We start from the raw sequence: 13,828 nt of genomic DNA, 5'->3' as shown, positions 1-13,828 counted from the left end.
CACTTTCCCTACAGGAGCTCAGAGACTCTTTCAAACCATTTCCCAGGATCTCCAGAATGTGACTGAACTTTATTTGTTCCTTCTGCTACCCCAAAACAGTCACCACAGACTCCATTTTCTGCAACAAGGCAACTCATCCTCCAGCATCCATGCTCTCGGAAGCCTGACCTTCAGCAGGACTTCAGCTTGCAGCGAAGGCAGCTGCTGCTGGGGCGCTGCGGTGTCGATGGCATGCCTCGCAGAACTACTCCCATTTTCAAGACGTGTGAGAGCTGAACTTCTCTTTGATAAGCTTCTGGAACCAGCTCGGATAAGCTGAAGGACAATACTGACAACGCTATTAAAATCTGCATCTGTTCTCCCACTGGAGAACCAGTGAGGCGTAGATGTGCTGCATTACCTGCAGCTGGCTGCTGCCTGCCACCAGCCCGAGCCGAGAAGCCACGTTTGGTTTCTGCTCTGACATCGATAATGACACAGCACCACTCAGAGCCACGCTAACGCTGCCCCTCAGGTCAGAGCCCTGTGCTTTCCAAATTACCATTACAGTATCGGGCCCCTAAAACAAGGGTTGTCAAATTATATAGGAGAAGAAAATAGGAACTCTGAGGAATAAATACTTGCTCTCCCTTGAATACTCCTCTCGCTCATACAATGGCAGTGCTGCTTTTGCAAAGCAGATGAACCTAAGCAGCCTGGAGATTATTCTTGCCCTCTCCCCACCTTGATTATTAAAAGATTTTGTAATAACAGCATTGTTGCAGCTGTAACAGGAGACAGGGAAGAGTGATACTCTTGAAAAAGCCAGCTGAGTCAAGTTATAAATGCAGTCAGCCACGCTTGGCCCAAGAGCCCTCAGCAAGGCAGTTCTCCTACAGCTTCAGGACAAACACTTCTTCTCTTACCTGCTCGCACACAGACAAGAGCCTATTTGGCATTAGTGAGCCTACTCTGAACTTGTGGTTCTCTCCATAATCCACACAAACGAAACTAACCTCTAATTTGTAGTTGAGCCAAGTATCCTTGCCGACATCTCTATCTGAAATCCCCGCGGAACACTCGCACTGATTTTCATCCAACTGTGACAAAATGTATTCAGTGATTACACATTTTGTCATCAATGCAACTGATAACACACCCCGGATCTACAGAGGGAAAGGGAAAGGCATGATTTAGTCCTGCTAATTAGGTAGCGATGCTTTAGGTACTCTGGTAGCTTTGGCACTCAATTCTCTGCTCCAAACTTAACTTCTGGCAGCAACAACTTTTTGCAGACCTGAACAGATGTCGTAACAAGAAAATAAACTCAATCCAATAACCTATTTCCTTGTCTTTTCAGACAACAAGTCCCACAGCAAGAACAAACATGGGAATGAACCACTGTCAGTTTCCTAATGCCAGCCTGTGATGCTGTTCTGGCCACAATATTTTAAAGGAATCCTGATGAGAAAGTTCAGCAGCTATGTTAGCTGCCTGCAAGCTGTGGATCTCATTTTTATTGTGGACACAGGAAATTATTTAGCTGCCTATGTGTAGATCCTACCTACTATCAGTGATGCTTTTTATTACACCAGAAGAAGCACAAGTAGAAGTATTAGGTGCTCCTAAGGACACCTGATTGCCCCTGCTGGTTGTCAGTGCTCTCCTCACTAAGGCACGTTTTGCAGGGCTGACAGACGTGGCTCTGCAGTCCCACTCCTCTTTGTAGGAAACGGCCCCGCTGCTGTGTTTAGGATGGGTTGAAAGCTAACAGTCTGCAGAGCTTTTGGCTGGGACAGAGTTAATTTTCTTCCCAGTAGCTCCTCTGGTGCTATGTTTTGAGCTTGTGATGAAAACCAGCGCTGATTAACGCCCCGATGTGCTGGCTGCTGCTGACCAGCCCTCGCGCGGTGTCAAGGTCTCTTCCTCTTCTCACGCCGCCCTGCCGGGAGGAGGCCGGGCTGTGCAGGAAGCCGGGAGGGGACGCAGCGGAAAGCTGGCCCTGGCTGACCACAGGGATGTTCCACGGGACGCCGTGCTCAGCAATAAAGCTGGGGGACGTTGGCTTACGGTGTTTGTCTTCCCTGGGAACTGCTCCTCGTGCTCCATCAGCTCTGCCTTCCTGGAAGCGGCCGGACATCTGCCTGCTGATGGGAAGCTGAGGCTGAACGCACGACCTGATTGCCGAGGGGGCAGGCATGGGGACAGGCTCCCCAGGGAAGCGGTCACGGCCCCAAGCCGTGTGGTTTCACAGAGCATGAGACAATGCTCTGAGATGCGTGGTTTAACTCTCAGGTTGCCCTCCGTGGAGTCAGGAGTTGGGTTAGATAATCCTCACAGGTGCTTTCCAACTCAAGGCATTCTCTGATTGTGCACGCTCCCTATTTTTCTTTGCTCACATGCACGGCTTTTGCTTCCCCTCTTAAACCGCCTTTATCTCAACCCATGAGTTTTCTAACCTTCTGGATTCGCTCCCCCATCCCACCCTGGCAGAGCGCGAGCGAATCCTTCTTGGCACCCAACGTAGGGCTCGAAGGGTTTGAGATAATGACAGGTTCAATTGGAGTGCACTAGACGGAGTTTATAGATGTTATCTCTGTTTAGCTATTAATTGGCAGGCTCTTGTGCTTGCCGCAGGGCTCGCTTCCTTACTGCATCCGAGAGCCCAGTGCTTGTTAGGAGCTGCTTTCTGCTTCTGCTGTAGTCTTTATCATCTCCCCCTGCTGTGCTGGGAACGCTTTGATAACAGCGATGGCCAGGCACCTGGGCTGACAGCTGGCCAGGCTGGAAAGCCAGCGTGACCCCGAGTCAGAGAGACTGTGGGTAAGTCCCTGTGGGTGCACGAACGTCCCAAAAAGTCTGTGACCACGGCCCAGGATGCATGTTACAGGAATTGCTACAGCAGGAACCACTCACACCAGAGGCTGAGCCTCGCAAGAAGCAGTGCTAGTGCAGCAGTGACTTAACATGAGCTGGCTCTGGCACCTGGTAACTCCATGCACAGGCAGAGCCTCAGTCACAGAATAAGTGAACTCAGGGGACTTTTAATGTGCATTTTATGTGGGTGACCCTTGGACCAAGGGAATGAGTCTGTGTATAAGTCAGAGGGTGGGAAGGCTGGCAGCTAGCAAGGGCCTCATGCATGATGTGAACAGTTGGGAGTAAGGGGTGGGTACTGCACTGTTTTGGGCTGGGATTGTCAATTTTCTTCACAGTAGCTCGTGCAGTGCTGTGCTTTGGATTTGTGCTGAAGAACAGTGTTAACAGCACACCGATGTGGTAGCTACTGCTTGCACAGAGCCAAGACGGTTCCTGCTTTTATTGTGTTGCTCTGCCAGTAGGCTGGGGGTGCACATGGGGCTGGGAGTGGACACAGCCAGGGCAGCTGACCCCAGGGATGTCCCCCACTACGTGACACCGTGCCCAGCAATAAAACTGAGACACTTGGAGCGATGGTGGCTGTCCTCCCAAGGAGCTGTCACTTGAGATGGAGCCCTGCCTTCCTGGAAATGCCTGAACATCTGCCTGCCAATGAGAAAGTGAAATAATCCTTTATTTTGCTTTGCTTGCACGCACAGCTTTTGCATTACCCGGTAAACCCTCTGGATCTCAACCCACGAGCTTCCCCCCTCTTGCTGACCTGACTTTCTCCCCCATCCTACAGGGGGGGAGCGAGCTGGGGGCTGCGTGGTGCCGAGCTGCCTGCCGGGACCAGCCCACACCGCTATCACTCGCTGCCTGACCTTGCATCTGCTGGAGAAAACTCCCGAGTGGGAGAGGCACCGATTTGATTGTTAGCTTTAAACTTCAGAGCAAGTTTAGCTTCTAGCAGGTGTGCTTCAGGAGCTGCCCTGAGCATCCATTCACACCTACAGCATCTGAGCGAGAGCCGGAGCACGCCGAAAAGCTGCTGCAGATGCACTGAGGCCTGAAGGAAGCACTCCAGCCTGCCTGCTATCCCGGGGCTTCATTCCTGCGTTATTATTGTGCAACACCAAGGTGTATTCAGACAGCCTGCCAAGCCAAATTAAAGCTCCTCTGGCTCCTAACAAGAAGCAGTACCTGCACCCTTGCCTTGGAGGTTACAGGTGACACCACGCATTACGCTCACCTCGCTTTTGTCTTCTGCCTGAAGTTCAGCCACTAAAATAACCACGAGCAGCCACGCGTGAGCCATTTGGCTCCCAGCGCCCGGTGCTGCAGCACCAAGACCGAGCGGGGAACTCTCCACGCAAGTCCTGGGAACAAAAGAGCACACTGCCTTCCTCCGGCAGCGGGGACGCTCACCACATATTGTCAGTCAGTGCGGGAACGTATCGCCACCGTCCAGCTGCTCAGGAACTCCAGTCCCCACGCAGGGGAATTCTGAACCGAAAAACCTTCACCAATTTTCCTTGGAAGCAGGCCAGGCAGGGCTGCGCCTGTTACCGGGAGCAAAGGCAGTGAGTTTATCCCAAGGCATGCGGCGTCTGAGCCCTCCAAATTCCTCCACGCTCCCCTTGGGGATGACCTATCATCCCGCACCAGAAAACGCTCTTCCACCCTGTCAAGAGGGAAAAAAAGCCCACCTGGGTCCCTGCAGTTTAGAAGTTACAGCTCTGCCAAAGCAGGACATACACATAGGGACCATCCCATGCATCATTTCCACCTCTGACTTTTCTCCTTTAGGAAAATCAAGGATGAAGTTGCCAAACACTTTGGGGGATCTGCATGCAACATTAAGTCCTTTTACTAGCTGGTGTTTGGGACATGCAGAGCCTTGATCCCTGACAATAATGCTCCCATGATGGAAATATTGATATTATTAGTGACAGAAGCACTGCTCCTTAATGTAAACTTCCAGAAGCTATAGGGCGCTTTCTGCAGCAATACTGAGATTTGTTTCCTGACCAGCCCAGCTAGGCCAGTCCCCTTCCAGCAGCCTTCTCACACCAAGTCCTGGCTTTCAATTTTTTTTTTTTTTAATTGAAAAAGCCCAATGCCAATTGTTTAAAGTCACCTACAGTACAGCTCTGTTTTGTTTGCTCAATACAAGTCAAAACAAATATTAACTGTGCAAATAGTTAAAAAAAAAAAATAATAAAAAAATCAAAAGCATTTACAGAGAAGATACTCTTTGAAATTCAGAGAGGCGAGCAAACAGATTTGACTGAACTTCACGCTTTCAGGAGAAGCTTCTAAAAATAGGCAGTGTCAGCTATGCAAGAATTTAACGAGCAGTGGCCAGGACTGAGTATCCCAGAGACCTGTCCAACTCTGAAAGCATCACAGTTACCGCAGGAAGTGACTACAGGTCCTTGGGATCCAAGAAAATCGTATGACGATCCCCTTTCCCCTTTTTTAATTAGAAGTGCCCACATAAGAGCTCGCCGGGCTGAAACAAAGAGACTAAACCCCACTTTGAGACACAAGCCACAATTCAAGCACGGACTGAAACGCTTTTTGAAGCTCCAGCAGCACACGCGATGCAGGAGACACCACCTGCAAGTGCTCATTTGCTATCAGTTTCTCAACAGGCTGGGATTTTGGGTGCATATTTCGCTGTACACCCTGAACACACAGATGAGACCCGAGCACATAAAGGTCCTTCACTGCCTTACTGCTCACAGCCAGTTACGCTCTCAGAGGCACAGATACGGTTTCACCACCTTTTATATAGGCATTTTTTAATTCATTACCAAAGAAAGAATCAAACTCTTCTCCTTGCACTCGCAAGCCTCCCCTCGCTCTGACTCCAAGCAAACTTTCTATCCCAGCTGAAAACTTCAGGCAGGCAACACACAATGCATTTCTCCCTTTCCAGCACCGGCAATCAAGGAAAAAGAAACAACCTTGCATCAAAACCTCTTGGAGGAGGTTATAAAAGGCTATGCATGAGGGAAGTATCCCAGCCTCTTCCCCAGCAAGAACAAAACCCGGAGACGACACACACTGAACGTGCTGGAGAGAAAGGGGGTCTCAGGAGCTGCGGAAACTGTTAAACCAAACCTGAACGGAGCCAGGCAAACCACTGCCATCAAGGCGTTACGGGCACATAAAGGCACGCAGGTGAAGAGGCTGATAAAACCGCTGCTCCAGAGATGAATACAGCTGGAATTGACGCTTTTAACAGAAGGCAGTTGTTTTTTTTTTTTGGCCAAAAAGATGCTGAGAGAGGAGCTGGGCGCAGCCCTCCTCCTGCCACGCTCCTCCACCTCCCCAACCGCTGCTGCCCCCCGAAACCCCAGCGTTAAAATTCAAGCACTTCTGCTCCAAAACCAGCAGGTTTGGGTCACCCAGGAGTCCAAGCAGGCTTCACAGATGGCTTAACCCCCCTGGTCGTCCTCTCCCCCTGCAGACCACCCCTCCGCCGGGCACGGGGAAGGGACGGCAGCGGCGGGGGGACGCGCACAGCCAGCCCCGGGCTCCCTACCTGGGGGGTCCATCTCTATATAAAATATCAGCTCGGTGGAGTAGGGCATCATCACCTCCCTCCAGTCCGGGTCATCGCGCTCCATAGCCCACACCGTGTTGTACATCGCGGCGCCACGGGCTGCAGCCTGGCGCGGGGAGTCGGAGAATTTAAAATAAAAAATAAAAAAATAAAAAAAATAAGAAAAGGGGGGAGCCTTCCGAGGATATCACACCCCCTTGGGAAAAAAAAAATCGCAAAATTTCACTTCAAAAAAAAAAATTGCCACAGAGAAGCTGCCCTGCAGGAACTGAAGTAGGTAGTGCTATATATATATAATATATAGGTAGATATATATATATATATAATAGAGTGCTTCTTTTTTGTTGTTTAAAACGCTTTTTTTTCTCCTGTTTAAAAAGCTTTTCCTCTTTAAAAAGCCACCTTTCCACACAGCAGCCACTTCCCCGGCCCCCCACCCCTCGCCATTTTTCGGGGGGATTTTCAAAAAACCGCCGGCCGGCGAGCCAAAAACAGCCAAAAAAACACCCAAAACGACGAGGAAACGGCCAAAACGGATCGGGGGGGAGCCCCTAACGGCGGCAGCTTCGCCTCAGAGCCCTTCGCGGGGCCGGCGGCTGCGGGCGGGTGTCGCGGTCGGCGGCCCCGGGCTGTGCGCGCCGCCGCCGGCCCCGCTCGGCGTCATTTTAAGGCGGCTCTGAGGGGCCCGGCCGCCGCCTGCCGCCTCTTGGCCGCCGCCAGGCCACGCCCCCTCCTCCCCTCAGCGCGCTCGGCGGGGCGGGGCGGGGCGGGTCCATTACGCGAAAAAGGGGTGGGTTTTTCTCTCCCCTCCTTATCTGCGTGAAATACACCCTTAAAAATAAAACGCCATTCGATAAATCTGTCTCTCTACATATATATCCCTTTATCCTCTTTTACATTTTTTCCCGCTGTTCGCTCTTCTCTCCCCTTCCCCCCCCATGCTCTGAGGTGGTACGACCCGCTCCCCCTCCCCTCCCCGCTGGCCCGGCGCCAAGGGGCCGCCGCCGCGGAGCACGCGCGAGGGGCGGGAAGAGGAGGGGGGAGGGAGGGGAGGGAGGGGGGAGCAGAGCCCCGTTGCCAGAGCTGCTGCCTTTGTCTGAGCGAGCGGCGAGCGCGCCGATTGGCGGAGGGCTCAGGGCCGGCTGGCCAATCGGCTGGCGGAGAAGCCGGCCGGCTCGGTGCTGATTGGCCGGCAGCCCCGGTTACTAAGCGGGACAAAGGGAGAAGGGCGCTGAGGGGGAGCGGGGGGACAAAGGGGGCGCGGGCGGGCTCGGGGCAAGGACGGGGCCGGGCTGCGCTCCGCGGCACCGGCGGGCGGGGGGCTCGGAACCGGCACCGGGGATGACCCCCAGTGCTGTGGGGGGAGTCTTGGGGTCCTAGGGTCTTGGGATCTTGGGCCCTGAGTCCTGAGGTCTTGGGGTCTTGGGCCCTGAGGTCCTGGAGTCTTGGGGTTCTGGGGTCTTGGGTCTTGGGGTCCTGGGTCCTGGAGCCTGTGCCCTGCAGAGCAGCCCCAGAGGACGGCCAAAGGGGCAAAAATGAGGGAAAAACCCTTTGGCAAGGCCAGGCACACTTGGGTCCTTCGTGGATGGACATGGGCTGTGTCAGAAGCCCAGCACCTTTACGTTTTAAAGCACCGAGGGTTCATTATTGGGAATTCCTCACACACTGGCCCATGGTGGAGGGCTCCTGGCAGGGTTCTCCTCACACAAACAAACCAGGGGAGACCCAAACGCTGCCCTTTTCTAAGGGCTATGGGGCTGGGGGCTGCCAAGCCCTCCTAGAGACCTTCCCCGGCCAGCCCCGCTCCGGTAACAGCTCCTGGAGGGAGCAGCGCTGGGGCACGGGGCTGAGGCTCAGGCAGCCCGCCGCCAAGAAATTAATTTCACATCCTCATCTACAAGCCCTGATTAATCCGCGATCGCCAGATAGGGTTCCTCTGTCTTATTTTTTTTTAAATTAAATTTCTCGTGCTAATAACGCCGTGCCGCCTCCAGCCCGCTCGAGACCTTGCGGATGGTGCAGGGGGGCCCGTGGGTGCCGGCGGGGATGGGGCCGAGGCACTGCTGACCCCACTGAGCTGAGACAAACGGGGTCTGCTGGCCCAATCGCCACCCCAAAACTTCGTGAGCAGCTCTGGAGGAGGAGGGAGGCTAGGGCTGAAACTCATTTCCCCCCTTCCTGCACCTCGTTACAAGTTCCACCCACATAAGACCTAATTATTTGGCTTTTATGCTGGCAAAGTGGATTTCACTCTTGCTGTTTCCCATGATGGTTGCCTTCATTTTCATGGCGGCGCTGATGGCTGCAGCTTATTGATGTTTTCACTTTAGTGATTTAAAGCAGAATGCATTTTGTTATTAGCCCTGGTTTCTCTCATTGCTGCTTTAATCAAAGACGCAATTTAAGGCAGAGGATTGCGTCTAATGGTAAACAGTAGGATAATGCCTTGAGAGAACGGAATATTAATGTGTTTTTATTCCTCAAAACTGAGCTTATAATGTGCCCAGGATTACTCGGCTCCCAGCACACACGCACGGGGCTCTCCCTTTCCCAGCACGCCGACTGCCTTACACAGCCCTCTGCTTGTGCAAAGCGTGCAAGAAACACGTCACGGCTCTCCGGAGAAGAGAAACGAAACCAGAAGGGCACCGAGAGCTTGGGGGTGGTCTGGGTCTGGCTGGACACCAGCTCGTGGCAGAGCCACTTTCCAGCACCACCACCAAACGAACGGCACCGGCCCTCGCCGCCAGCCCTGCTGCAAATTGAGACCAAAAGGCGAGCACAGATTGCCTGCTGTCCCTCCAACACATCTGCCCCGGTGCCTACAGCCCCAAGTGGACCCCCTTCCATGTACCCCGACCCTACAGGTCGTGTCCCGAGTCCGCAGTGCCGCCAGCCAAATGCACTAAGGTGATGAGAGGTTTTGGGGACAACCTGGAGACCCCTGGCTGCTCCCGAGGTCTGAATGTGACTGCTGCTGTCAGAGCACAAGGTCAGGGCCTGCTGTTGGGGATCTGGCACAAGGCAGGGCGATTTTCCAACTGGAAAGGGTGACCCCAAATGGCAGAAAACACCCCATGGCATTGCTTGCACTGCACAGGCACCGGGGATCGGGAAGTGTCTGCCCTAACCCATGGCCTGCCTCCAGCAAGTGATGGAGGATGCTGCAAGCTCCATCTTCCCCTGGGATTAGACAAACCTGTCCCCAAAAATACCCAAGGGACCACAGAGCATTTGCCATCAGATTAAGAGCATCAACCCCTGCACTGCAATAAGGTGACGGGGTGAGGTGACAGCAGGTCCCCTCCCCGTGTCCCCCCGCAGCTCCGCGGGAAGCGGGACCGGAGGGAGCCACCCGCTTATAACGGGGACCGGGCTTCCTCCCCTGTGATTTACGGGGTCGGTTCATGTCCTCATAGGCTGTGAAAGCGTTGCCTTGCTCCACCCCAGCTGTGGCCGCATTTCTGTGGTGAGGAAAAGCTCGGCGAGCGTGCCCGAGTAGGGCGCTTTGGTTTGGAAATTACATACTGCCTTAAAAACCTGCATTAAGGAATAATATGCGGTCTGCAAAAACCTGAAAACGGAACACTTCTGTGCTAGGAAGTGTCTTATTTATGGCTGCCTGAGCAGCTCGTGTCCTCGCTGTCCACGTTGGGGTGGACGAGGCTGAAGTAAGGGAGGGCGCACGTGGGGGTCGTGGCACGGTGCACGCGCGCGGAGCTGAGCTTGCAAGGAATCATACACCAGGCATTTCCTAGCTTAAAAGCACTTGGCTTCGCATTGTAAACAACATTCTTTTCACATAGGAAATAGCAGTTAAAAGAAAAAAATAGGATCTTTTAAATAAACCTCCACAACGTCGGTTATTGCTGCTGGACCTCGTGCATCTCTGGGCAAAACCTGACCCAGCCTTTCCCCGCTGCTCCGGGGGGGGGTTTGCCCCAAAAGCCACAGGAGTAACGGGGCAGGATGGGTGCTGAGCACAGCTCTCCTGCACGGGGAGAGGACCCGAGCCTTGCTTTGCCCCGCTGGGCTCTGCCTCCTGCTGCCTGGAGCGGGCACGTCTGCACCCAAGGGTGCCCGGGACGGGTGCTCGAGGGGTGGGCACGGGGAGGGAAGGGGGGTGAGGGAAAGGACACGCCGCGCCGGCTCGCTGCTCTGGCAGGGCCAGCTCTTCAGAAAGTTCACGTTCAGTTATTGTTCTGACAGGCTGCCAAAGCCTTCCTGAGGAATGCAGGCAGCAGAAGGGAAATGGCGATTTTCAAACTTTTTTTTTTTTTTTTTTTTTTTTGCTATAACTCAGCCAAACCGGAGTGGAATTTCATGGGAAAAGCGAAAGGTACATCTCTAGCCTCGGGGCATCGGCGCTGCCAAAATTTCCGAGGCTGCCTGCAGACAATGGAGGTGTCCGAGCATCTCCAAAGCAGCGCCCGCGCCGCGTCCCCTCCGCCGGCGAGTGCTCCCACCCAGACGCCCCGCGCCCCCGGCAGGCTGACATTAACCCACAGTGCTTTAAAAAAAAACAAACCTCCGGGCTGTAAAAGCAAAATACAAAGCTGTTTTGCAGCCCAAGAAAGGTTTGGGACTCGGCCTCGCCAGGACACTGAGGTCTTCCCCAGCCTGGAGCCGCTCGTGGTGCTCCAGGACCCCCCAGCCCGATGTGCGGACCCCATATTTTTCCCCACAGGCTTGTTTTAGTGCTGGAGCTGCTGGTTTTTTTTTTTGCAGGCGAGCTCCCCTCCTCCTCTGTCGGGGCCGCAGAGCTGCCTGCAAGCCGGCTCTGGCATCGCGGCACCCCGGGGACGGCGGGGCCGTGGAAGCGGGCCGGGGAGCTGCCATTCACCTTCTATTTTCCAGCACACTAATTCCTCTTGTCATCTCGCCAGTGACAAACAGAGAGAGTTAAACGGAGCAATCCATTAAAGAAGAGCCCTGGCGGAGCGATTGTGAAGGGTTTCAGCGATCCCCATTTAGGCTGGCTCGAAAAAAAAAAAAAAAAAAAAAATTTCGCCTCGAGCGGCTCCAATTACAGAATTATCGGCCCACACTCGGCTCCCTTTTGTGCACTTCGCATCTCTGTCGGCGTGCCAGGCCTCCCTTTCTCTAGCCGCTTGGAAACGGTGAGCAAAATGGAAGGAGACTTGTAACAAGTTCAGAGAAATTAGGGGGATAAAAAAAAAAAAAAAAAGGAGAGAAAAAAGCCACCCCCTCCTAATTCTGAAAGCAGGACGGTTTTGAAATGTAACCCTGTATAGGAATTCAAAATATTTTTCACTTCCTCTGCTCGTCGCTTTAGTGCACTGGCACCACTCGCTCAGATTTGATTTTATTTTTTTTTCCAAGGAATGCACAATAACCACTCTGTAAATTCCTCAGGTCCGATTTTAAGAGGAGCTGTGCAACGTTACTCGCGGAGGAGCGGGATGGTCCCGAGCCCTTCCTGCAGTAACTCAGTACCTCTTCCTCCTGCACACACGGAGCGGCGCCTGCGTTAAAATCGCCGCCAGCGGTGCCCGCGCCGGGAAATCGGTGGCAAATGTGGGAAAACGGAGGTCTCACCCTCACCCTGCTGCCATCCCCTGCCTGATTTCACTTTGGGGAGAAGAGCAGAGCCACCTCCCGTTGCTTCAGCCTTTTACCACCACGCACGGTCCTTTATTGGACCTGTCCTTTATTACCATCCTCGCCCTGCTGAGTATTTCCAGACCTGACACGGGGTTGGTGAACGATGCTGGGTTCCCAGGAGCTGAATGCCCACCTCACAGAGAACGGTTTGGGTGGAAGGGACCTCGAAGGCCACCCGGTCCCAACCCCGTGCCATGGGCAGGGACGCCTGCCACCAGCCCCGTGACAAACAGACATCAAAAGGGCTCCTCCAGCGAGGGTTATTTCCACATCAAATGCCTACCTCCAGTCCCGAGCCATCTGGGAGAGAGAGCACTTCATAAAGGGAGAGGGAAGATTAATATCATTTTTCAGAAGCGTAATGGGAGGTTTCCACTTCCAAAGCACTTCAGAGCCATTTTTTTTTTTTTTTTTTCGCACAAAGCCAGAATAATTCCATCCCCAGAGGAGAGAGAAGAAGAAAAACACATTAGAGGGAGTTACGGGTGCTTGAACGAGCGGTCGGTCAGGAGAGAAACTCGCCCGGCACCGGCGCCTTGGGGCTGCTCTCGCCCACGCCGCGGGGCGATGCTGCTGGGGTCCCGGCACCGGGACGTGTCCGTGCTGGGAAAGGGTCCGGGTGTGCTTTGCTACAACCAGCGGCCGGCCATCTCCAGCCCTGCTCACCCCACCGGGGAAAAATCATTTCCCAGAAGCTACTGCTAGTTTTTTTGGGGGGAATTTGCTGAAATTTGATGGTTTTCTCAGTAGAAAGGCCACAGGAGGGGAATAAACAGCAAAGTGCCGGTGTGCTTGCCCCCTCCCAGCCTCCCAATGTGGCTTTTTGCCCTGATTCGAGAATTTGGAGCCTTTGGGTGGGGATGGGGACATGGGCACGGGCTGCTGCTGCTCCCCAAGGAGCTTGCTGTGCCTCTAGCCCTGACGCACAGCGCATCCATGTCATGGGGACCTCACCCACCTGGGCACTGGGGACCAGTCCTCCCAGTTAGCACCAGCTGGGGCAGGCAGGGCCCTGAGTCCCCTCACTGACCTCCCAGACATATTTTATCTCCTTTTTGGCTCAGCTAACCCTGCAGGTTTCAGTTCCCTTGCCACCATGGTGCACCCCAACCAGCTCCACCTGCACGGACATCGCCGGGCTGGTGCCCACAGGGACACCACCAGGGTGCCAGCACCAACCCCAAACCCATTGGGAACAATTGAGGGAACAATTTACCCTCAGCATCGCTGAACCATTTGCCAACCCATAAACCCGGAGCAAAATCACAGGGAAATCGTGCAAAGTGGCTGCTCCTGCGGGATTTCCCCCTCGGGTGGGCACCGGGCGCATCAGTGGCAAAAACCGGGTTCAAAGCCTCCCGGTTAAATACGGGAAGGAGTTAGCAAGTCTTTGTGGCAGGCGGATTAGAGGCAGAGGTAAATGCTCCTGCTAAGTGTAATCTGCCTGGTTAAAAGCTCAGCTCAGCCGCTATCCCAGCATCTTCTTTGCTTCTTATAAATATAGGAGACGCGGCTGCAAACAGCGCTTTTTTTGGTCCTTGTGCCCATTTCCAGCCCCCAGAGGTGGTGCTGAGCCTCTCGCTCTCCTCCTCCTCCTCCTCCTCCTCCTCCTCCTCCCATTTGGGTTCCCCCATCCCAAGCCCTCTTCCCTCGGGGCTGGGGTTGGTGGTGGTGTAGGACGGAGCCCGTCCTGCCCTGCTCCCCCGCAGGGGCTGGCACCGTGCGTCCCTCATCCCGCAGCCACTGGCCCCGTTGGTGGCCTCAGCTCACCCGGCCGGGACCAGCTGCTGA

At 54.1% G+C, this 13,828-nt stretch overlaps 1 protein-coding gene across 3 annotated transcripts in view; it reads right to left on the bottom strand.

Annotated features, from left to right (window-relative positions):
- Positions 1-13,828, bottom strand: part of LOC311212185 (phosphatidylinositol 3-kinase regulatory subunit gamma) — a gene marked incomplete at its 5' end in the record, with an annotated part of 54,140 nt that overhangs the window by 22,752 nt on the left and 17,560 nt on the right. The window contains one exon of one of the 3 annotated variants that reach the window (XM_084291383.1): positions 6,392-7,077. The exons of the other annotated variants lie outside the window; for them this stretch is intronic. Within the exon in view, the coding sequence (XP_084147509.1) occupies positions 6,392-6,497 (106 nt within the window). Of the gene's footprint in view, positions 1-6,391; positions 7,078-13,828 lie in introns of those variants that run through there. 3 annotated transcript variants of the gene reach the window in all.

This window comes from Netta rufina (genome assembly GCF_964035555.1).
Source record: "Netta rufina genome assembly, chromosome: 8".
Lineage (NCBI taxonomy): Eukaryota > Metazoa > Chordata > Aves > Anseriformes > Anatidae > Netta > Netta rufina.
Note: the sequence above shows the minus strand (reverse complement) of the source record. Positions and strands in the feature narration are given on the sequence as shown.